General features: G+C 31.1%; 4 protein-coding genes across 4 annotated transcripts in view; 3 read left to right on the forward strand and 1 right to left on the reverse strand.

Moving 5' to 3' along the window:
- Nucleotides 1-2,558: 2,558 nt before the first annotated feature.
- On the reverse strand, nt 2,559-5,033 carry LOC117927584 (probable protein phosphatase 2C 25). Its single transcript, XM_034847178.1, has 4 exons — nt 4,540-5,033; nt 3,582-3,920; nt 3,310-3,489; nt 2,559-3,193 (listed from the first exon to the last, which is right to left on the reverse strand). Exons 1-4 carry the CDS (start codon nt 4,978-4,980, stop codon nt 3,029-3,031), a joined length of 1,125 nt encoding a protein of 374 aa, XP_034703069.1. The 5' UTR covers nt 4,981-5,033; the 3' UTR covers nt 2,559-3,028.
- Nucleotides 5,034-15,990: 10,957 nt separating this feature from the next.
- LOC117929151 (protein SLE2-like) lies at nt 15,991-16,661 on the forward strand. Its single transcript, XM_034849371.1, has 2 exons — nt 15,991-16,167; nt 16,260-16,661. Exons 1-2 carry the CDS (start codon nt 16,050-16,052, stop codon nt 16,421-16,423), a joined length of 282 nt encoding a protein of 93 aa, XP_034705262.1. The 5' UTR covers nt 15,991-16,049; the 3' UTR covers nt 16,424-16,661.
- A 1,171-nt stretch (nt 16,662-17,832) lies between these two features.
- LOC117928997 (protein EMB-1-like) lies at nt 17,833-18,506 on the forward strand. The gene is made up of 2 exons (XM_034849172.1): nt 17,833-18,053; nt 18,114-18,506. Exons 1-2 carry the CDS (start codon nt 17,939-17,941, stop codon nt 18,284-18,286), a joined length of 288 nt encoding a protein of 95 aa, XP_034705063.1. The 5' UTR covers nt 17,833-17,938; the 3' UTR covers nt 18,287-18,506.
- Nucleotides 18,507-19,411: 905 nt separating this feature from the next.
- The window catches only part of LOC117928109 (anaphase-promoting complex subunit 1), a 37,577-nt gene continuing 30,930 nt past the window's right edge, over nt 19,412-26,058 (forward strand). The window contains 8 exon segments of the mRNA XM_034847950.1: nt 19,412-19,770; nt 20,570-20,633; nt 21,658-21,742; nt 22,468-22,754; nt 22,940-23,045; nt 23,144-23,304; nt 24,890-25,077; nt 25,164-25,233. Coding sequence (XP_034703841.1) covers nt 19,544-19,770; nt 20,570-20,633; nt 21,658-21,742; nt 22,468-22,754; nt 22,940-23,045; nt 23,144-23,304; nt 24,890-25,077; nt 25,164-25,233 — 1,188 coding nt within the window. The 5' untranslated portion in view covers nt 19,412-19,543.

Here is a 26,058-nt window from a genome sequence, read left to right on the forward strand (position 1 = left end):
TGTAGTTGCTTGACCCACAGGATCTTTTGAGTCCGTTAGTACATCATATTTGGTCCACCTGCCACTCTCTTGTAAGTTTGTAACATATTCTTTGGTCCCTTTAAACTTGAAACGAGACCATATAGAATCTGTAGAAAAATTTGGTTTATGTTTGTTTTCATTTCTCTTAAGAAATTATTAAAAAAAAATTGATTTTTTTTTATATTTTATTATGAAAAATATGAAGGAAATAAAAAAATTAATAAAAACTTGTATATTTTTAAATTATTTAATTTTTATATGAAAACAAATAAATGAGTTTAAAGAAATGTGTAAGATTAATTTATTAATTTTAATTTTTTTTCTCATTCTTTGTATTGATTTTTGTTTTCTGCCATTTTGCATCTTGATAAAAGTTTGAGGGGAAGAAAAATAAGTAGGAAAAAAAAAAAGTAATAATTATATCTATATATATATATATATATATATATTATCTCAATGAAAAATTTGGAAACAATATCAAGAAAATTTTAATAAAAAATTATCAATCGGAAAAATAAAAACTTCAAAATTAATAAATAAACAATAATAGATACATTTAAATTATTTAATAATAATATCATTTACATTAATATTAATTTATATTAAACATTTTATTTGATTAAATGTTGCATTAATAATTTATACATATTATATTATCACGATTTAATTTAATATTAAAACGAAGGTCAATGCAACTCCATGACACTATTGAATTGAATGAATGGATCATGGAAACAAAATATTTATAAAATAATATATTTATACATTGTTTTTATTTTAAAATAATATAATAAAACATTTTAATATAATTATAGTTTGTAAAATAATTTATTTTAATATATTTTTTTTTCCTTTCCTTTTCTTAAGAATTAAACCAGATTATGCGCTAAAACGGTTCATATCCATGTTCTCACAAAACCTATGATCCACTGCTAGGCTTCAAATAAAAGATTCCAAGAATAATGGTCAGGTTGCTTTCCTGCGAGAATTTCTTCGAAGATCTTTTCATCAACTTGCGTGGGAAAATTTTGGTATTTCAGGGATAGTGCTGGACGATAAATCTGACTGCGCAATTTCCCACTCGCCTACTTGTAGGCTTTTGGTGAGTGGGCAAGCATGTAGTCTTTTGTCGTATTAGATTGCAGGTTTGTCTTTATTTTGGATCAAATCAACAACTGTTCTCAAGTACAGTCCTTTTCTTTTCCCCTGGTTGAACCCGTCCTAAGAAAAATTGGAAATTTGGTTTCATTTTGAAGTATATGAAGTCATATTTTCTATCTGAAGTCTCACAGTGAGACATGATCATCCCACATAACACACTCGTCTTGAGGCATAACCATCTTCACTATTACACATCCATCTTATGAGCATTTATTCAATTGTCATTCTCCTAAGGATTAACATTATTTATCGTCAACTATCATTTTCCTAATATGCTGCTGCTATGATTTGGATAAAATATATTTGACTATTACGTCAATTTTTGACTATTTAAAAATAATTAGTATTAGAGTTAAGGTTATGAATTCAAAACATAGAAGCTATTGAAGGATAAATTTAGGCGTATAATAATTTTGCTCCCCATGAAAATGGCAATCGAAGAAATCATATCGGGATGGGTATGGAAAGCTAACGAAGGTGAAGCCTTTGAATGGATATTCTAAGGTGGTGTTTGTGTTTTTCACTTAATTATAAGTAGAACATTAATGTTTAATAATATTAAATATTAAATTATTATTTTTTTAGTATTTTATTTTTATTAAGTAGTAAAAAGTAAAAAAAAAATCAATATATTATTTTTTTATTTAAAAAATATACATATTTTGATTTTTTCTATTTAGTAGAAAGTTTATAATAAGTTAAGAAAAAATAGAAAAACAAACAACCTAAATTCCAAAAACAATTTATTTTCAGCAAAAAGTAAAAAAAACAAACACCACGTTAATATAAAATGGTTAAGCCCGTTGTGACCCTTTGAATAGTTACATTGAAAATGAGTGTGAATGAATATGACATTGAATCACGTGCAAATGATCAATTTAACTTAATTGACAACCAATTGATTTATAGGTAAGGTAATTAAGCATCAGTTTGGTAATATTTAAAAAAAAACACTTTTAACTTAAAAAGTGTCATTGAAAAAAAAAAGTTTAAGTATTTAGAAAAATTTAAGAAATATTTTTAAAAATTCAAAAAAAAATACTTACAATATTTTTTGAAAAAAAAATATATTTTTATTAAAAACACTTCCAAATAGTAACAGGAAAAAATGCTCTCCAATTTTAAAATACTGACCAGGGAGACAAATTTTGAATAGGTTTCCGACTTTGGGTTTTGTATGGTTGACCAAGTAAATCTAGATTCTCCATTCTAGGCACCCTGTATCCAACATCGAAGTAGACAATGGGCCAGCTGCCTAACTAGACTGACCAAGTCCAAGTATCCGATTACCAAACAAAAGCATACGTCGAAATAAACGATGTGTGGTAAACAAGCGATTCCTCCTAAAGTTAAAGTCAAAGCAAGAAAGTGATCAATCAAGAGACAGCCAATTCTTCTTCTAGTGGCCATATCCAAACAAATTCTGTTTCTTGAATCTATTCAATGGCCTGAAGGGTAGAAACAGAAAGTGCACATCAAAAGCAAAGAATACAAATGACTATAAAACAACATTCACCCTGGTGGATACACAAGCATTTATCATGCAAATAATTCAAAATTTGATTCAATAAGTGTTTCTAGGTAAGTTAATAATTACTAGTAATCCATTCACTTGGAATGGGGATGATTTACAGTTATTTCAAAAACTACCCATGGCGGCTTTGACAATTTCACAATCGAAGGCTGTTAGTACATGGTCATTATCGCTGCAAAACCACCACCATTACCGTTACTGGTAACAGCTCCAGGATGGCGAGGAACATCAATAAAATTCCTACCTTCCTAGCTTCCAAGGCAAAACAAAATCAACTTGTCCTCCTCTGAATTTCCTTCCTCTTAGGATGAATCATGAAAGGAAGTGACCTAACTGGATTACCATCACACTTATATCATCCGTGGAGCCTCTCCTTATTGCCAGGCGAGCAAGATTTTTACAAGCAGAAAATGGCTCTGGCTTATCAACTCCTATGCATAAAGGCCGGACTACATCTACTGCTTCCTGATTTGTAACCTGGAAAAAGAGGAAAATGATTACATCATTCAGTGCCAAAGGCTTCAAATTTCAGTATGGAATAAGTCTCTACTTTTGGAGAAGACAAATAGAAGAACTCGATTAGGGTAATTTACCTTGTCCCATAGGCCATCAGAAGCTAGGATTAAGAACTCGCATTCGGGTTTTATCTTTAAACTTTTTGTCTCTGGTTCTGCTGTTACCCATTGTTTAAGATTTCTGTCTCCAATTCCTCTTGACACAGCAAGAGAGCCCTGTATTCTCCAAACACCACGGCAACGGTCCACATATCCACCCTACAAAAGGGGTATGGAAAAAAACTCATCAGTCTGAGTGCAACAATTTATACTAAAATCCCAGCACAAGTGGAAAAAGAATAGCAGCTCACCAGAGTTTGAATCCTATCCATTTCATCTTCCCTTGAAGGTCGGTGATCAGATGTGAGGGCTTCAGCAATTCCTCCTCTGCTCATAACAGCACGACAATCACCTGCATTTGAGACGTGAAGTTCACCTTCCCGAATCAATGCAGTCACACAGCAAGAACCACCACTAACATCTTCCTTCAAAAACTCTGCATCAGTGGCCAGGTAACCATTTTTTATTGCCACCTCGATTCCTTCATCCCCTTTCTTTGTCACTTCAGCCATCACATTCTTAGTAATGTTTTTTGCTGCAAAATCAGCAGCTTTTGCTCCTCCATGCCCATCAAAAACACCAAAGAAAGCCTGTAATTACAGAACATGATCAAGACAAGTTCCAAGGACTAAAAAAATGAACCATTCTAAAACATGATCCATAAATAAAAGCACGTATAACATTATTTGATGTTTTGAACTTTGAATCATTCTAAATTCTTCAGGAACAGGTAATGCCCTACAGCTTTGCTACTTCTCCAACAAAAATGAACTTATGCTTTCTACACCCATAAGATACAACGAGGGTTCTTAGTTTTATAGCATCTTGCCTTGAATTTCAAGTTTTTAACACCTTACTAATTTCCCATGTAATTTCAACCACCCAAACTCTTGTTGAACCATTGACTTCAAAATCTACAGGTATCTATAGGAAAACCTGAACTTCGAAACCATGATTTGTCATCAGAATCCCCCAATTAATGCCATTGAAATTCCACCTATTCCATGGTTAGTTAAATTGTTTTCATCCTAAATCAATTTCAATTAGCTCGGTTTCATCCGAAATTCAACTTCAACTAAGATTCCAATACATCCGTATTCATTTACAGAATTTGATTCTCAGGACGAAGCAAATTCAAATATAAGAAATAAAAAATTTAAAAAAAAGGAGAAAAACATCATTTTTCTAGGTAAATAAATGGAAAATTACCTGTTTAGAATCTCCTCCGAGATCAACATCAGCCGAGTAGCGATCCTCCATGGCAGCCCTCCTCCCTCTCTTACAATACACCGAGTATCCTTCCCCCTCAACCTCCACCTCATCCAACCTCTCCACTCTCGCCGGGGAATCAACCGCGAAGCAACACGCCGGAACCATCGGAATACTCAACTTCGCCGGCCTCTTCCGTTTCGAAGCCGTAGTTGGCGCGACCGACAACCCCTCCTGAAATTCCTTGTGCACAATTTCCTGCTTGTGTAGCCTCGGAGACGCCGGCAACGACAGTGACGATGAGGGTGTCAACGGTGGCGGAGAGCGGAGGAGATTAAGCTTCCGAAGGTCGGGAGACGAAACCGATGATTTGCAGAAGACTGAAGAAACCCTGGACGGTGAGAACACGGGAGAGCTCGCTACAGCCACAGCGCACTGCATTTTGTCTCTCGGTTCCTTCTCTGGTATCCTTTTCTTTCTTTCTTTCTGAATCGTCCCCAAGAAGACAGGTTGTTTTTATAGACCGTTGGAAGACGAATTTAACGACGCCGTTTCGAATGAAACGGCGTCGTTGTGAAGGTGTTTATTTGCCGGTTCTGGGGACTAATGATTAGATTAATTGAATGCTTAATAATTCAACGTTGAAACGTTATGGCTGAGGTGAGATCTGGTGACCGAGTCGCTTCTGAGTCTCCTCAAGTTCTTGGTTGCCTTATGGTCGTCACCGTCCAGTGGCCGGTTCTCATTGGTTGGTCAAAATTGTTAGTTTGGCCAAGTCGGTGTCACGTGATGTGTCAAATGACGCGATGCTCTCTCCATCCTCCTTTATTTTCTTTAATCCACTTTTATTTTTTATTTTATGCCAAAAAGGTAAAAATAGCACAGGTTAATGTTAGATATGTTTCAAGGTATAAGGAACAAAATTAAATTATTTTTCATGAAAAAACATTTTAAATAATATTTATGTAATAAATTTTTTTATTTATTTCATATTAACATTTTAAAAATGATTGTAATTTCTAGTTTTTATTTTTATTTTTTCATTATGTGTTATCTTGAGAATTAAGAAAATTTGTAAGAAAAATAAATTGAAATTTGTTTTTTTTTTTTTACCTAAAATTTTCTTTGAGGAAAAAAGAATAAAAATAAAAGGTTAGAGATGTAGTGTGTTTGATAAATCAATTTAGTGACTTCATATTAATTTAAGTTATTAAATAAATTAAAAATATTAAATAAAATAACTTAATATTATAATTGAAAATTATTTTTAATTTTAAGTCAAAATAATTAACTTTTTATTAATATGAAATTTTTTTAACCTCAACTTGTTTACACTAGTACAAATAAATTTTAAAATTATGATTTTACATCCATAACTCATTTTTATAATAAATATTCTATAGTTATATTACATATCATAATATTTTAAGTACATATATTTTATAAATAAGTTTATTTATTTTTATATGAATGTTCCACAAATAGATTTATTGCTTACAATTAATGAAAATAAATATAAATTAAAAATAATGAGAAAATTATAGGTTAAAGTTAATAAAGGTAAATGTGTTAATTCAATTATTTAAAGTAAATGTGTTAAGAAAAAAAAGATGATGATCAATAACATATTTAGAGTGCGTTGAGCAGTTTTTTATACAAAAATATTTTTAGTGGAATATACGTTTTTTGAAAGTGTATTTAAAAAAATTATTTATCAAATTTTCATTTAAATGACGCTATAAAAAGATTTTTCTTCAAAAACACTTAAGTTCAAAAGTTTTTTAAAAAATATTGTCAAGTAATCTTTTAATATGATAAAATAAATTAGAGAGGCAAAGCCCGTAGTTGTGAATGAAATTTCCAATATTGTTAACCCTCTCAACAAAATGATAAGATATGACAAAAATCCAATAATTTAATAATTTTGAGAAATAATAAAATCAAATAATTCAAAATGACTTTTCAAACCGACAAAACACAAAACATGGGATACACATTACACCATAAATTTGAATTGAAAGTGAGATTTCAAGAAATGGAAAATCTATTTGTCTTTTTTCCTCACATTCAATGAACGGTCCTAAAAAAATTTAATCAACGGAGAAAAGGTAGCTACTGAAATCAAAGTGACGACTTTTGCTTTACAAATGCGACCAGTTGGCCGGTTAGGGGAGAGGGGTCAAACTGGGTATATCACAATAAAAAATTAGACCTTAATAATACAATGCATGCAAATGTAATCCTATGTTGTGTTTTCTAAACCCAAAACTTCAATATCATACATATAAAAAAAAATAAAATATTAAAAATATAATTTTATGCACCATTTTGATACACTTCATGCTTTCTAAGGATAATGACCGTTGTAAATTATTTAAAAAATAAAAATATTATATTTTTTATTAACTCAAACTATAAATTTTTTTAAAAGTAATTTTTAAAAAACAAAGTAAACTGACACTTTTAGGTAAGAGTTTATATTTATTTATGCTGGAGCATAATAATATCGATTTTTTTTAAACTTGATGATGGGTCACTTAAATTATAATATTTAGAAGTGGGGTGTGATATCCAAAATGATTGAACTACCCTCAATGAATATTAATTGGTTTTTAAATAAAATTATCAAAATTGAAATAAAAATCACTAGATGATATTGTCAAATACCCACCTAAGATTTTATATACAATTCATTACCATATTTTATTTTTTATTTTTAAAATGTATAAAAAACATTTAGTAAATAATAGTAAATAAAAAAATATAAATATGTTAATTTTCAAATTTCATTAAATCACAAAAAAAAATAATAATTATACATATATCGTTATTTATGCCATATGATTACTATATTAAATGTGTTTTACGTATCATATATTTTCTTACAAATTTTGTTATATATGTTAATTTTTAATAAAACAACGTATTATTATTTATTATTTCATTCAAAACAATAATGATTTTTCTATCCATTACTTCCGTACCATCACTTTTAAAGGATTAGATGTCAAAAAAAATTATAGTTTGGTTCTTAAAAATTATTAAAAAAAATAGTTTTTTTTCATATTTGGTTTCACAACAAATACATATATATATAATTAAAATTTTTCATAAATTTATATATATTTAAATTATTTAATTATTATATAATAACAAAAAATAAGTAAAAATAAATTTGAAGAAATAAAAAAAAATAATTTATTAAGTTTAAATATATTTTTTTTATTCTTCTTTAGTTTTTCTTTTCTTTTATATTTATTCTTTATTTTATTTTCTTCAAAATTTAAGTATATTTAATAAATAGATAATTTTATTTCAAATTTCTATTAATACCCGTGAAAAATAATAGTAAAAAATAGTGATATACACTCCCCCATTCAGTCAAAGAATCCAACTCTCGTTTTAATTCTTTCCACTCGCCTCTTAAGTCTTAACTGTACTTCTGTTGTAAAAATTCAAAGGGAACTTTGACTTGGTTTGGAAGTGTGAAATTTGAACAAACCTCTCCGTTCTGATACACATTTTGTCGTGTTGCACATTTTCTTCTTTGATTAAAATAAAGAAAAAGAAAATAACATTATTATTGAGTCTGACCATTCCAAAAACAGTGAGTTAGACTTCAACATTAAAAAAAAAAAGGATTTTAAATTCGTCTTCCATTACTAGCCTAAGTTGGCAACCAACAAATACGAACGCCCTTGACTTGACTCTCTCACTAGAGGATGGATTAGAGGTTGGAGGAGTTACATTTTTTGACCCAAAGTTGGATAAATTGAATGGTTCTTTCGAACGTTAAATATTCTCAGCTGGGATAAAATGTTCAAATCTTAGAATTTTATCGTTCAATTTTAGCATGTATTAAAGGGATAAAAGAAGATAAAAAATTATATTTTTTTAAAATAAAAATTCTTATATAAAATATAAAATATTTATTAAAAATGTACTTTGTACTTTAAAAAATTGTTCTTGATGGCTAGAATATTTAGGAAAGTTAATTTTTTTTTTTAGAGTTTTAAAATCTCTTTCGTATGTATGTATATTTATTATTGAATCAATTCATTTAGGGTTAATTGGTTAAAGAGGTCAAAATAACCTTCATATTTGCAAATATAACCCACCAGTTAAAAAGTAAAAAAGTTGACCTGGTTGAGACAAAAATGTCCTTCTTTTTTCTTTCCAACACATATAACTTCTCATTTCTCTTTCCACCCTCATTTTTCCCTCCAAAACAACTTTTCCTTTTATAGCAAATTAGGTTCTAATTTTTTTATTTGGTTATAAGTTACTCTTTCTCTCTCTTTTCCTGCAGAGAACAAGTTTAACTTCTTACCATTGTTTCATCTCTTCTTCATTATTGGTCACGAAAATATGAAAAAAAATGTAAGCAATCAATAATTTCTTTTTTTTTTATTATTATCTTTTTATTTCTTGAAAATTCAAAATTTGACTTCAACATTGTAGGTTAAAAATAGAGAGTCCATTGTTAGTTCTGAAAAAGTGAAAAGTTCCTTCAAAATAAGTTGAAAAGATTTATCCATATGGAAAGTTCAAATGATGGTAAGCAAATTCACAGTCATAAATTTCACCTAAACTTAATAATGGTTTAGTTGCATTAATAAATAACTTAATTATGGTTAAGTTCTTTGTTCATTTTTTCACCTAAACTTAACAGTAGTTGAGTTGCATTAACAAATAACTTAACTTTTGATAAGTTTACAATCAGAATTTTCACCTGAACTTAATAATAGTTGAGTTGCATTAACAAATAACTTAACCACAATTAAGTTCACAGTTAAAATTTTCACCTGAACTTAACAGTAGTTGAGTTGCATTAACAAATAACTTAACTGTGGATAAGTTCACAGTTAGAATTTTCACGTGAACTTAACAGTAGTTGAGTTGCATTAAAAAAGAACTTAACCACAATTAAGTTCATAGTCAGAATTTTCACCTGAACTTAACCGTAGTTGAGTTGCATTAACAAATAACTCAACCACAGTTAAGTTCACTGTTAGAATTTTCACCTAAACTTAACAATGGTTGAGTTGCATTAATAAAAAACTTAATTGAGGTTAAATTCGCACTCAGAATATTCACCTGAACTTAACAATTGTTGAGTTGCATTAACAAATAACTTAACTATAGTTAAGTTGACATTTATAGTTACATTACAAAAATTGTAACTTTGAGCATCAAGTCAAATTCATCTAAAATAACAGTCAACACACAACAACATATAAACCTTTTACATAATCAAAATGAAACCCATTACATGGGTAAATTTTTGAAGTAGAACAATTTAATTGTCATTTTCTCTCTAAACCAATCAATGCGGGCATCGATCAGTGATCTAAATGGATGATCATGTATTAAGTATTCTGCATATTTAATCAGGAATATCCCACAATCACCACTGCATGAAACACAAGTAATCAAAATTAAGATGGCTAAAAAAAATTTACTATATAAGGTATAAAGGTGAAATGATAAAATGAAGTTTGCATATTTGTTTACTTACTCATACTCTTGTTGAGGAACATCATGCAACCATTCAATGTCCCACTGTTCTTCACTTTTAGGATCACCGCTCTTCCCATAATATGATGTAGTATGCAAAATACGCGGTAATACTTTAGCTAAAGGTATTATGGCACCTTTTAGTCGGTTATCACTATTAATGTCTATCAATGAATCATACACAGATATTCTCCTCTGAGAAAGGTGAACTACTCCCAAGACCCAATACATACTTCGGACATTAATAGGGACATAGACGATGTCCACCTCAGACAATTTCATGGAAGGAGTTGGGTGAAGCCCATTAACATAGTCAACAAGAATATCATTTGCTTGCATTTGGAATTGATTCCACTTTTTAGCATGCTTCTCCCACATTGCTTTCACATTTGCTATATAAGAAAAGGTAAAAAAGAATAGTTAAACTACCATAATTTAACTAGTATTATGAGGGTCAATAGTAAAAATAAACTATACATACCCAAAACATTATATTTGTGGTGGTAAAATTTTGAGAAAATGCATGGGGCTTTTCTATTACCTGCTTACGGAAAAAGTAGAAAACAACATCAATATGCTAGACAACATATACAAAGAAAAACATTAGTTATACTATTTCATTATAATAACAATATACTAATAAGTAAAAGCAAACACAATAAGAACATTTAAAAACCGTGTATTTGAGCCATGAACCATGTTGAACTAGTGACTCAAACCATTCTTTGTCCGCATGCAAGTAATCAATATCAACCTTAAACTTTATTGTAATAATATATAAAAAAAACCATGATCAAGCAAAGAAGTTGCCAAAAAAAAACTATTACAAGTTTAAAGTAAAGATAATTACCCTTGTTGAAGACTCAACCACTTATGAAAGACTTATCTTGCTTTCTCAGAAATAGATTGCAAATGATTAAAGTCAGATGTTGTTTCCCCTTCCTTTCTATTTTTTCTTCTCTTTGTAGGGTCTGTGAAATGAGGCTGCAAAAATAGGACTTTTTCAACTCACATCTTTGCTTAAATATAGTGGGGGACACTTGCTTTGGAAATACATAAACCGAAAAGTTGTCTGATACAGTAGGGGTATCAAATAATTTGGCAATATCAACAATTTGATCAAAAATCACATCATCGTCTTTCTCCATCCTATTATGTGTTTTTCTGCAGCTATAATATTTGTTATTTCTTCTATATTGGTCTTCACATCTATATGGTCATGGTTCTCATCCTCCTTATCTTCCATCAGAGTCTCAAACTTGTCATCCAATGAATTAAAATCCATACCAATATATTTTCTTTTTGTACCAGATTTTGAAAATTTTGTATTATTTGTAGCACATGACTCATTTTGCCATTTCACCTCTAATAAGATATGCACCATACAATAAGATAGTAGAAATATATAAATAAAATACATAATTTGATTGAATAAAATATAAAATTCAATAAATATATCACTAACATCCAATAAAAGTTGTATTAAGTTGTCAATCTTTCTGTTCACTTCCTTTGGTTTTTTCTTCTAATAATTGAAATTTGATTCAAACTTTTCTATATGTTTTATGAACTCTATCCATAGATTCTGCACATGTTATAAACAAATGAAACATTAATTCTTCATACATCATTGTACACCAAAATTATAGTCATAATTTAAAAAAAAAAATTGATGTGTACTTATAATAGTTATGTTATGTTTATCAAAGTAACTTTCATTTGACTATGGTTAAGTTTTATTGATGATTAACTTAACCTCGGTTAAGTTTTCAATTTGAATTTTTGTTTGAACTTTGTATTATAATTGAAACATTAAAAATGACATTTATAGATGAATGTATGACAGTGAAGTTACCTCAATTGAAGGTAGGATAGAATAATCCTTTTTGTTCTTGTTTTCCATTGTAGCAGCAACATATGCAATAACTTCAATCGGGTGATCTTCATCTTTTAGGTCACCCATAGTATCATGTTCTGGGGTTGTTGGTTGGCTTAAAATTTATGGAGGAACACCATTCACTGACGTTAACTTATTCAAATACTTGTAATAATCTTGTTAACATTCATCTGGAGTAGGTTTAAGCAGCGAACACAAAGATAACTATTGAATTCAAGTTAAGTAATTTAATTAACAAACATAGACATATACATATTTGTAAGTGACAACACTATCAAAATATATGGTAAAAAAAATTACTCACTTTGCAGTCCAAAAATATTTGTTGGAGCTTGGTGAACATCAGTGTGGAAATAACTATCCAATTTAAAATTCGTGGGCAACTCTTAGCAACATGATTAACATATTTCATTCCGATAATCGGAATAGTCTCATACACCCAAACTTGGAAGACATATGGAAATCCAACTAGACTATATGCTTGATGTGTTATATTACCCATTTGTTCATTTTTACCTTGGTGTTTTGTCACCTGGTTCTCCAAGGCTCGTTGCATCCCATAAATTGTTATTTCATAACAAATCCTACCCCATGGATACTTATTAAAAACTTTCAAACAATCAACAAGACCAACCCATTGCATGTCTATTAATTTTTTCCCTTATTTCCCAAGTAGAACATGCTCAATAAAGTACAATAAGACTAATTTCACCATGTCTTCATCTTTAAGATTATCAACATTTTTCTTTTGTTTTTTTTTTCACTTCACCAAAAGAAAGAAAAACTTTCTCCAATTGATCATTACGCACTTTGTTTTCACTATTAAAGTAAACATCCCTTATTCTCATTGATGTTTCCTCATGCTGAGGAATAGGACCAAAACTTAAACCAGTGATTAATCCAATCTCATTTTCATCAAATCTTAATCTCTTTGAATTTACTAAAAACCACATTTCATCATCCTTCTTTATAAGACATTGACGTAATAACATGTGGTGCACAATTTGAGTGGAAAATTTAAGTTATGCCATAAGCAAAAAATGGTCAAAGCAAGAATCCTTGAATCTCTCCAATTGTTCCTTATTGAGTTTCTTTTTAATATTTTCCATTACACTCAGGTGTGATAGACATGCAACCTTTGATGGGAAGTGCTCTTCTATAGGTATTTTAACTTTAAAACATGTCGAGGGAGTAGTAGTCCATAATTTAAATAAAATAAAGTTAGTAAATATTTAATACAAAATTATAAATATTATACAATAACTGATTAACACACTCCAGTAGTTCCCAAAATTTTAAAAACATCATTAACTAACAAATTTAACACTACTCAAATGTCATTACATAACATCCCTAAAAAGTTTAAAAATCCTAAAATTTCATAAATTCTTTAAAAACTTATCCTTAATTACATGTCATTGCATGAAATTATTATATATTTTTTATTCACTCTACATACATAATTGACAACAATATATAACTACAAAAATTATAAATATACCATATGTTATTTTGAAATCAATTCAATAGTTCCCAAAATTTTAAAAGTATCAAGTAAAGAATATAGACCTACTCAAACACCATTGTATAATACCCCTAAAATTTCCAAAAGTCCCTAAAATTTCATAAATTATGTGCAAACTTATCCCTAATTAGATGTTATTACATTGAATATATCTAATTCACTATAAACACATGATTGATAATAATACAGAAAACTAAAACAATATTAATACGCAATTTATTATTTTTCAACACACTGTAATAGTTCCCAAATATTTTCAAACATCAGCTAACAAACCTAAATTTATTCACTCAAAATACATAACTAATAACAATGGAGAACTAAAAAAAATTATAAATATAACAATTTTATACTTTGAATACAATTCAATAAATCCTAAATTTTTCTTCGTGCATTTAACTAATAAACTTGACCATACTCAAATATTATTGTATAACACTACAAATGTGAACACTACACTCACCGGTTTAGCAGAATCACTTGTCTCTTTTGTTGGTAATTGGGATTTTTGCTCAGTAGCTTCGCTTTCCTTTGCTTCACTTTTTTTTTATGTTCGCAATTGCCATTTTTGCTTTTTCGCCATTTTTTAAAATATTTTTCTTTTATCACTCTTCAATGAACTAATTGTTTTCTTCGTACTTGAAGATATAATATGAAATAACTTGAAAAAAATAGAATAACAATTTTTCCAAGGATTCGTAATGAAATAGATGATGAGAGGATAGACGATAAATTTTATAGGGTTTTTGAAGGAAATATGAGATTTTCGTTTTGTGCATCAAAGGAAGATAGTGAAATAGAAGAAGATGATGAAAGATGAAGACTCGTTTTATAAATGAAGCGGAAGAGGAGATGATGACCTTTCCATTTTGTACACCAAAATAAGATAATGAAGTAGAAAAAGATGATTAGAGAATTTTTTTTGGAAAATATGAGGAGTCGTTCTATAAATGAAGCAGAAGATGAGAAGTTGTGTGTTGGAGAGAAAAAAAAAAAGAACATTTTTGTTTCAATCGGGTCAACTTTTTTGTTTTTTGACTGGTGGGTTATATTTGCAAATATGAGGTTATTTTGACCCCTTAAACCAATTAACCCATTCATCATTTATTTGTTAAAAAATGATGAACAATTTATTATACATCAAATTAGAGATAGTTCATTGGCCTATAAAAGCTTCAAGTAAAAATGAGTGTGAAAAATATATATAGAAATAATTTACAAAATTTTAAATATATTTTAATTTTTTTTAGTTTTTCTTTTTTTCATATTTTTCTTTAACCATATATTTATTTTATAGAAAATTTGAAAAAAATAAAAGAAAGAAAACATGCAAATAAAAAGAAAGTGAAAGAAAATTTAATAAATTTAAAATTAATAAATTATTTTTATATATTTCTTCAATTTCACTTTTTATTTTTTCAATGTAAATATTAAATCATTTTGAAAAATATAAGGTTTTACCCAATTTAAATTATATTTCATTTTTATAAAACATCTTTTTCATTAAACTAAAAAATATGTATATTTTTTTTGTTGGCATTTGTTTATTTATTTATTTTGATACTTTTTTATGAATAAAATAAAATTAATATTTTATTTGGAAACTGCTTTTGAAAACGTTTTTTGTTCTCCATAAAAAAAAAAAAGCATGTTTAAAAACTAAAAATTGTTTTATATTTTATATTCTTAAAAATAGGAAATAAAGTGTTTTTTATTTTTGTTATTTTAACTTGTTTTTCAATAATTATTTTTAAAAATAAAATATTTGATATACAAATTATTTTTAAAATATATTAAAAATATTTCATATTTTAAAATATATTTTTGTTTTACAAAACATCATAATTTTTTTAAAAAACAATTATCAAATAGTGTCTACATTTTTTTAATAAACAAGATATAATATTTTATATTAAATATTTACGTGATTTATAAACTGTTTTACGCATGAAAGTTTTTAAAATGCTTTAAAGAAGTTTTCAACATCTTGAAAAAGAACCAAACATGACTTAAATAAAAGATTACTAAGATGAATTGATCAAGTTAGAATACCGTCATTAGCTTAAGTTTAATCTCACTATATTTTAAAGTTCAACGTGGCTTAAACGGTGAATCAAATTTATAGATAATCCCATTAAATACTATTTCAAATGTGCACAAGTGATGCTCAGATTGAATCGGTAAAATCAATGACCAAATTTGTTTTTCAATTGAATGGGTAAAATTATCACCTAATTATTTGGGTTATTTAGAAAAAAAAAATGCACAACTTGTCTATGGAAACATCCAGATCATCGGATGATGATTATTTTTCCTTATGAAAAAGCAAGATACGTGCCACTTAGTTATACAAGTTTATCATTGAGTATAAGACTCGTGTCATTCTCTTTGACCTCAGTCATCTACGTGGCACATGTTTACCTCTCCTTCCATACCACGTCAACTCCACGCGTCTCGTCACTAACCCACGTCTTTTCTTACATATTCCCGCACCGTCACGCAGCGGGCGTTTGGACTGTAATTTAATTTAGTGCAAAATCTGGAGTGTTTTTGGTCGGTGTAGAGGAAGAAATGGCATCACGGCAGGAGAACAGGGCTGAGCTCGACTCCAAAGCAAGGCAAGGCGAGACGGTGGTGCCCGGAGGAACCGGCGGAGGGAGTCTGGAAGCCCAGGAGCACCTCGCCGAAGGTTGGTTCTCTTCTGGGATTAGCAGTAAGGTATCTCGTTTCTATAGTTTTTTCTATGCAGCTACTAAAAATGTGTGTTTTTGTGTTTGAAAGGTAGGAGCCGAGGAGGGCAGGCGAGGAAGGAGCAGATTGGGAGGGAGGGGTACCAGGAGATGGGGCGGAAGGGCGGGCAGAGCACCGTGGACCAGAGCGGCGGAGAGCGTGCGGAGCAGGAAGGGATCCCTATTGACGAGTCCAAGTTCAGGACCAAGACTTGAATGGCCCTTGGTTAACTATAGCACTGTTATGAACATGGTAGTAGTAGTAGTAGTAGTAAAGGCTTAGTGGTTGATTAGGGTTAGTTGATATATAGTTGCTGTTTCTCTGTGTGTTTGATCCAGGAGAGACGCTGAGTCTGTGTTCGTGTCGTCGGTGCCTTTCTCCTCATGTACGTTGTACTTGCTTGTGAGTTTAAATAAAGAGTGGGCTTCTATGCTTGCTTCATATTTTGCCTAATAAGTTTTCTGTTGTACAAAGACTCTATTTCTTTCCACTTTTAGAAATCTTTAGGGAACTAATCGAAATAGCCTTGGGATTGATCAAGCCTTTTCACTTTTCTGCATAAGATTTCAAAAAGAATAAAAGTCATATTAAGCACTCTTTGGGTTGAAAAATGGTTATAAGGATGAGAAAAAACTCAATCTCTTCATCTTTGTAACATTAAAAAAATTAAATCATATGTTTAATTCACACATTAAACATAATTTAATTTCAAATGTGTAACTCTGTTACACTTAATTTCTTAAGTTTTATAAAGTTACAAAAATAAGAAGACTCATTGTCTTTCTTAACCTTTCAAGTTTTGTAACATTTCAAAATTTAATAATGTGTTTAATTCACACATTAAAAGTGTAACCCTTTTTACAATTTATTTTTAAAAGTTATTTTTCAAAAGTATAATATATATATATATATATATAAATATAACATTTTCTTCTAGAATCTTGGTTGTATGATTTTGTTTTTGCTCGTTGCTCTTTTTAACGCCATTGATGGGTAACTTCGAAGAACTCAAGAAATAACAGAATGCTATTGACTTATCGCCCATGCACCACTGCAGCATTTTTGCATTCAGTTTGCGCTTCGTGAAAAGATGTGTTTGACAAGCTTTTCTAAGATAGTACTTCTGAAAAACCGAAAAATGTTTTAAAATGTAGGCTATTATGTGGATTTGAAATTGGAGTTCTTGATGTTTTATCGATAAAAATACTCTAAAAAAAGTTTGGAAAATTGAAACATTTGAAAGTCATTTAAGAAATATTATCAATAATTTTTTTGTTGTATTGAAAATTTGTGGAATGTATTTTTAAATATTTTCTTTTTTTTTAAAAGAGAAAGTTATTTTTATTTTAAAATAATTTCATCCTATTTCAAGAACTTGATAATTACTAAAGAGAAAAAAAATGAGGAGTCGGGATGGCCAATGTTAAATTAAAATATATAAAAATATTAAATCTCTCTTTTTAGTTTTTCCATGAAGTTTATCAGGTAAAATGCAACGTGTGGCACTCTCCTTGAGTCCACAGTACGAGTGTGGGTCGGATTCGCCCTCTCTAGCCACGCCACCCTCCACGCGTCATCCACTCTCCGCTGCAATTTCTCTATAAAAGCCCTTCTCCGGGACGCCCTCACTCCATCGTTGTAGCAAGGCGTGAGTTTTGAACTTTTGGGATAGCTTATCGTTCAGTGTTTGCTTCGGTTTATGTGAAGCAGTTGTTTTTGAAGAAGAAGAAATGGCATCACAGAAGGAGAGATCTCAACTCGACGCCAAAGCAAGGCAGGGCGAGACCGTGGTACCTGGAGGTACTGGTGGGAAGAGCCTCGAAGCCCAGGAACACCTCGCTGAAGGTTTGTTTTCTCTCGCTGCTCCCATTAATTATCACTATTCATATATGCTTTGTTTTGAAGGGAGGAGCCGAGGGGGGCAGACGAGGAAGGAGCAGCTGGGGACAGAAGGGTATCATGAGATGGGTCGCAAGGGCGGGCTGAGCACCGGAGACCAGTCTGGTGGAGAGCGTGCGGAGGAGGAAGGGATTCCGATTGACGAGTCCAAGTCCAGGACCAAGAGCGAAATCAAATGAGCTTTCTTGATAATTTAGCTAGCTAGTGTCTTTGTAGACTTGTAGTTGCTGTTTCTGCGTGTCAGCGAGTGTGAGATATGTGGGTTGTGAGTGTTTTGTGTGGGCTGAGAGGCGGTTGTTCTCTGATGTGTGGTCTCCACTCTCTTGTTGGTGCCTCTCAGAGGGTCGTGTATAGGACTGGTTGCTTATGACTTTTCAGTAAAGCACTAGTTTTTGCTTACTCTAGTCCCTGTATTTCCGTGACAAAAGAAACTGGTGGATCTCCATATATATAATCGGCTCAAGACACCAAAAATGAATTTTTTTTTTTTTTTTAACAAACCTAAAAATTAAGATTTGAGTTATATAAATGAGAATGATATAAAATAATATAAAATATGAAGAGATAAATATATAATTAAAATTTTTTAATCATAATTTATTTTTTAAAATAAATTTGACATATTTTTAGTTATTTTTTATATATATATTTTTAAATATATATATTTTAAATGTTTGATTTTTAAATAATAATAATAATAATTTATTTTTATTTTTTTGGAAAAAGGTGTATTTTTTTTAAATTACTAAATTATATTAAATTTTATTGGGATTTATAAAATGAATAAAATTTAAATTAATATTTTTTTATAGCTAATAAATGTCATTTTTTGAAAAATAAAAAATTCATATCTTTTCAATTTTCACTAGATCTTGCTTTTAAATTATGAACTTACATTAATCAAAGCTTAATTTTTGGAACTAATTAGGTTTAAAACACAATTGTCCAAAAAATATTTACATCCATATTATTATTGATAATTTGTATACAAGAGTTTGATATTTGAATTAAAAAAAAATTAAATTGATAATGAGTTTTTTTACTATAAGTTGAGTTTGATAATTAAAATGTCATTTTTTATTTTGTTTAATATTGGCTTTTATTTATGGGAAAAATGTTGAAGTAAATAAAATAAAATAAAATAAAAAGAATTTAGCGTTGGAGCTCGCAAGCATGTACTCGTGTTTTTGGCTCTTTTCAGTTCTCCTCCCCTTTTAAGCACATCCAACGGTCTAAAACTGAAGGGACGGCCCACATTTGAAAAACCCAAGAAAAGCCCATGTAATCGTTAGGGTTTTTATTTGCTTCACTCAAAACAGAGCAAAAAGGGCGGGAGAAAACAGGGTCCCTCCCTCAAGAGTCTCACTTCTACAGTTCTACTCCCATCTCATCTCCCTCCCAAACTCCCCAGACCCGGTGACCGATTGAACTCAGAAATGTCCGTCGGACTTCGCCGCCTCAGCGTGCTTGGCGAATTCAAACCCTTCGGTTTGATCTCCGAAGCTCTCGACGGCAAGCCTTCTGATACCGTCCTCGATAATTACGATTACTTCGTTTTCGATCCCCAAGTCGCGAGGGAGAGAGACGAATCCGATGCGGGTGACGCGCCAGTCTCGGCATTGAGCGACCGATGCGACCATGAACTGTTCATCAGAGGGAATCGGTAATTCTTTCTACAATTTCAGACGTTGGATTGGTTGGTAATAAAATCGAGGAAAGGAAAGAAATTTTTGAGTTTGATGTCTGCATTTTTTTAATTTTAAGGTTAATTGAGTAACAGATTCTTGTTTTTGGATTGTGAGGGAAATGATCCTTCTCCAATTTTAAGAATTTGAAAATGTATAATCATTTTGGTATTCCTTTCCCCCCCTCATTTTCTAGGACTTATCAAGGTTCACTTGTGAAAGTGTTACCATTTGTCATAAATTGAACAGCAAAAGAAAGGACAATTGAAGATAAAAAGAATGGGCTCAATAAATTTTTTGGATCCTTCTTCATTTTATTGTCCTTTTAAATACAAAATAAAGAATTTCAAATGTACGAGTTTATCATGATCTTGGTTATATATTACTTTTCTTTGTATTTTCCATGGCACCTAAACAAGAGATTTTGAGATTTCCCCCCTCTCTCAATTACTTGCCGAATTCCAAACAGAAGGATTGCAGCCAAAAGGAGGGACACATTTTTTGGTAGTATATTCGAGTTCAATTTACCCATTTGTATAAAATAGGATGTTTTTGTTTCTGATATTGGAACTTCATAGGATATTTAATATTGGTGATAGAATGTTCACTTCAAAATTCAAGGATTGGGTTTTATTATTTTTCTGTGCTCATCATATATTCAGATCTGCATTGTGTATTTGCTACCATGGGTCATTTAGTTGGCTAATGAGCAAATCACCAGTATAATGGTTCACAAAATTCTTTTATCTTTCATTATTCACTGTGTATTTGCAACAGGATAATATGGTCGACAGGTTCACGAGTGTATAAGAGATTCACCCTACCTTCCTCAGTTGTTAAGGTACTGATTTTATATATTTTTGCTCTAACAAAAATCCGGTTATTCATTTATTTTGTGCCCTTGTATTGTAAAACCAAATAGTCACTACCTTTCATGTGACAATTCTTCAATGCTTTTTCATAGATATAATTACTTCTCTTAGATTATAAATGGAAATGATGTAAGTAGAAGAAAAAATTGTAGTTAAGTTCAATAAAGCTGCTGTAGCATCATTGTGGAAATGATTAGATCCCATTATGATAGTTTTGCAGTGATTTTAATTTTCATATATGGAAAAATGAGCTGTTCCATGCCAATGAAATTTGGGGTTCCTGCGTTCCTCTATAAGCCTGTTTTTTTGCCTAGGAGGCAGTATGGGGGGAGATCCTAACCACATACATTCTCAGGAGGAGAGGATGGACTATGGTAAATAGAGACTACCTCTTTCAAGAAAGTGAAAAATTAGCAAATCACATTATAATCCATTGTGGTAGAACCAGACAGTTGTAGAATTTATCATTAGCACTTTTTGAGCTGCAGTGGTTTTTTTTTCTTTTTTTTTTTCCAGGTTTAGTAATATTAGGATGGAAGATTGGGGTTTTATATAAGAGGAGAAAGAAGGTTGGTGCATGGCTCCCCTATGCTTGTTTTTGGTCAATGTAGAGAGAGTGTAATAGCAGGATTTTCAATGAGGAGTTGCCTGATCAAAGATTGAAGCAGAGATTGATTAAATCCCTTTTGGAGCCGTCTCATGCACTGTATGGAATGGAGAACCATACATTGTTGGTTTTTTTAGATGGCCTTAACTGTGGATAGTTTGGTCTTTATTATGGCTATCTTGGCTAGAAGTTTTTATTTTTTCCTCTGTATATTGGTGCCTATTTTATAGCACCTGTGTACCAAGGGAGCGCCCTTGTAGGGCAGTGCTTAATACATCTTCTCTGTGCCTATTAAAAGAAGTTTTATGTATTTCTTTTTGTTTGTAAATTCTGATTCGAAGTTACAGTTGGTTACCTTTTAATGAATATATCGATTCCAATTCTAGGCATGCTGGTGTCGTCTGGGTGACATGTCGGAAGCTCTTCTCTGTGTCCTACAGATTGATAGTTTGACAATCTATAACACATCTGGTGAGTACATGTGTACAAATTCAATACTTCTACTCTGCACTCTATATGAAATATTATTGGTCTATTCAGTTTTACACAATGCCTTAAAAAAAAAAAAATGGATTTTTCTGGAGAGGATACAAATTCATTCCACTATACTGAAATACTCAATCTGACAGTTCAAGGATGAAACCTCTTATGAAAAAACTACCCCAATCTATCAAGAAGTTTCCTTTTTTTTGATAGATAAAGAGAATATATAAAAAAAGTGCTAAATGAGGTATAGACCATATGCATGGGAAATATACTTCGATTGCACTAACTCTAGCTATACAAAGAAGAGAAGAAAAAAGGAGGGAGCAAAGGAGACATAGCTTCTTAATGCTCCCAGTTTCCCAAGTTGCTAACAACAAAAGAATGCAAGATATGTATCGACAGAACCATTTTTTTCTAATTGTACCGGAGAACTGAAGTAGCTGGTATTGTGAAGACCTTTTTCTGTCATGGCTAACACATTTCCTTATGTGTGCTGAAGTTAACAAAAGAATATCCGTAATCTCACAACACTATTTTTTTTTTTTGTTACACCAGGAAACTGAAATGGTTGACGTTATGACTTTCTTTCTTTCTTATATATATATATATATATATATATATATATGTTTTCCATATATATGCTGAATTCAACCGTCAATATTTTTTTTTTCCTTTTTTCTGAAATGGCTGTGAAATATGTTTCTTCGCAGGTGAAGTTGTATCCATTCCACTCTCTCGTACCGTCACATCAATATGGCCTCTTCCATTTGGTTTACTCCTCCAGCAGGCGAGTGAATGGATCTCACCATCACATCTTCCTTTTTCATCTTCTAGTCCACTATTAGGTGGACGTGATATAACCCGTCCAAAAAGAGAAATTGGTCATAGTCCACGACAGAATTTTAGTTTACTGAACACATTTGATTACATTATCAAAGGAGATGGAGCTTCATTCTCTTCACATCTGATTCTGAAGGACCCTCTGGAAGAACCCCATGTATGAACATTTGTGTCCCTTTGATTGCTCAGAATTTCCATTTTGGCTGCTTATTCTCATGTGGATACTCTTTGCTTGGATTCTGATTTTAATCTCACTTGTTATTGCGGTTACTACTCGGTTTCCTGTTTCCTTTTTGCAATACTTTTTTTTCTTAAATAAATCTTTTAATATGATGTTTTCAGTCAACTTATATTGAAGAAAGGGGAAAATTGAACATAATGAAGGAGTTTGATGAAAGAACAATTTGGACTAGTGATCTTATTCCTCTAATGGCATCATATAATAAAGGTTTCTCATATTACTTCCTCTTAAATTATTACCTTCTTGTTCTTGCATCCCCCTTGTTTATTTTCTTCCACATTCATCTTATATGATATTGTTTGCAGGAAAGATGCAACATTCTGTGTGGGTTGCAGAAGTCATTAATTCTAGCCTTGAAGTCTCAAATGCCAGTTTATCTGATGTAATTCCTGCTGGGGTGTTACCAAAACAATTCTCATTCCGAAGGATTTGGCAGGGGAAGGGTGCCCAGACAGCTGCTTGTAAGGTGCCAGTTAACTTACTGATTTTTTTGGTGTCTCTCAGATGAATCCTTGGTTTGAAAGTTAACAGTCTTGAGATCATTGTTTCATCTAACCATTTATGTTTTCCTCTTAGTGTAATTTTTAATGCAGTCATGGTAAATTCCATCCAAAAAAAGAGACTTTGTATTTTGTCTTCAATCTTGAGGATGAAGTTAGAGAATATAATTGTCAAGAATGAAGTTAGAGCCTTAAAGACAATTATATGCCTCTCCTTATCCACATGCTTGAAGAAGAAAAAAGTCTTTGAACCTTAAAGACTTTATATTTAGTTCTTCTTCTCAATTCAAAGTCAATTTACCCATTTAATCATCATCCTGTGGGAGGAAAATTTCTTTTCCTTTCTTATATGTCCATTACTTAATGTTTGTTACTTACATTTGGGTTGAGAATGTCTAATCAAGCATGAGGTTTGGGCTCCATTAATCGAGTGATTCCATAATGAAATAGATGTTAAATAATTCCACCTTCCTCAGTCAAAATTTTCAGATTATTTTTTGATAGGAAACGACAAAGAGATATAATGAACGAAAAAAGAAGTACAAGAGAAGGATGAGAAATCCTCCCACCAAAGGATGAGAACGAAAAATTTTCAGATTATTCAAGTACTCAATTTCTTTCTTTTGTTTTTCCTGTTTCTGTTTTACTTTTGTTTTTGTTTACCATTGGATAAGATACCTCTTAAATGCTTGTCATACTTTTGAATATCAATTTGATTGAAGATTAAAAGGTATCTTCTCCATATAGTGCTGCTCTAATTAGAGTTCAATTTGATTGTTTATAAAAAAGACATGTGATATTATTGATTGCATGGATATGATTACCTAATTGACTGGGTGTTTGGCATGCCTGACAGTACCATCTTATCCATCATTATGGTTCACGAGACATGGATTCCACAAAAAGCTATTGGAAGTGTCTTTTTTTTTTAATTAAATCGGAAATAAAGTTGTTGAATCAGAAGTTTTACACTGGGCATAATTTGATCTTGACTCTTTAACTTAATATGAAGACTCACATGGAGTTGAAGGACTCGCAGGAGGAAAAGGATTTTCTTGCTAAATGCTCCAATTTACCTTGTGGATGATTTGGAAAACTTGAATCGCCCAATACCCTCACAGAAGCTAATTTTCTAACCTAGCTCTCCGGTTAGTTGGAGACATACTCAATATGATGGACAGGAGCAACAGTTTCCCCTTCCTCCCACATGAGAAACATAAAAATAATTTGCCAGTTATATGCTAAGTAATATGATGTAGAGATTGCCCTTGAGGCTGACTCAAGTGGCAAAGGGGTTGGGGTGGTGATGGGGAAGGTTCCAGGTCCAGGTCCAGTTCCATGTAATAGAAAAAGAAAAAAAAAACTACAAATAACAAAAAAACGACATGTAGATTCTTAACTCAATAGAAAGCCAAATCAGAAGCCATCTGGTGTTCATAGATAATTTGCTCCTAGCTACTGAGGTACATCTTATATTTGATGGTAGCTTGAAAGTATATGATTGAACTGTGCCCAAAATTGTTAGCAATGACACTTTGATGCTTTTATCAGGTTTTTCTGGCTACTGATGATGATGCGGCACCATTGATTTGTTTTCTTCTCCAAGAACAAAAAAAATTGTTGTCTGTGAGGCTTCAAAGTGTTGAAATAAATAATGAGATTGTCTTTGATATTAAACCTGACATGAGCTGGAGTATACCGGCAGTTGCCGCTGTGCCTGTGATTGTGACACGTCCAAGGTGGAACTACACTTTATTTTTTCTTTACAATTCTTGACTGTTTGCTCAATTATCTATTGACATGACTTCCCCCAATCTCTTTTTAGAGCAAAAGTGGGACTGCTGCCATTTGCAGATATCCTTGTTTTGGCTTCAGAAAACACCCTTCTTCTATATGTAAGTTGTATTTATTAGTGGAATGTAGCCATTAACTTATCCTGCTTTGAAAATATTTTAGTCTTATAAAGTAATGTTCTTTGGATAGATATTGCTCCTGTTTTTGAGCTGTTTTTAGACCGACCTTACCTTGTATTGGACCAAAAGGGTTAATATCCGGTTTTTAACATTTGACTTTCTTGAGGACATTTTTCTTTTTTATTAATATCATTGTCGACTTTTTTCTGTGCATGCAAAAGTGCTGTAATTTGCTGAAATGACATAAAGTTCTTTATTTTGCTCTAAGCAGTGGATCACCTTCTGTATTTCCAGAAATTTAGAAGTAGGGTTTTTTGGAACCAATTTTGCTTTGATTAGCTTATAAGTTCTTTAATTTTCCTTGGATGTTCTGGGAGCAGGTGTTTTTCATTTTTCTTTTTTTCCTGCTTTTTCTTCTTGACATCTTCCATCCCATCCAAAGCTTCTTTATTTAGTCCTCTGTTCTCCTTGACAAGATTTTACCATACCAATCAGAAAAAAAAAAAAAAAGAAGGATTTTACCATGGATAGACTGATTTCTAAAAAATTTGATAATTCCCAACCAATATGCACCTCATAGGGCCAGAGCCAGTTATTTCTTTCATTTGGCCCTCTCTTATACCATAGTTGGTGCTCTCTTATACCATTTGGGTTTGATTTCTTGTTGACATGCATTGAACTAGAGGGTTACTTGATGGTTTGGTGCACAGAGATTAGGGGTACAATATCTTAGTTTGTTTGAAGTGAAATGAGGTGGGAAAATAGAAAAAGAAGGATGGGGAAAGAGGATTTGATTTTTCTCCTCAA

This window comes from Vitis riparia, chromosome 13 (assembly GCF_004353265.1).
Source record: "Vitis riparia cultivar Riparia Gloire de Montpellier isolate 1030 chromosome 13, EGFV_Vit.rip_1.0, whole genome shotgun sequence".
Classification (NCBI taxonomy): Eukaryota; Viridiplantae; Streptophyta; class Magnoliopsida; order Vitales; family Vitaceae; genus Vitis; species Vitis riparia.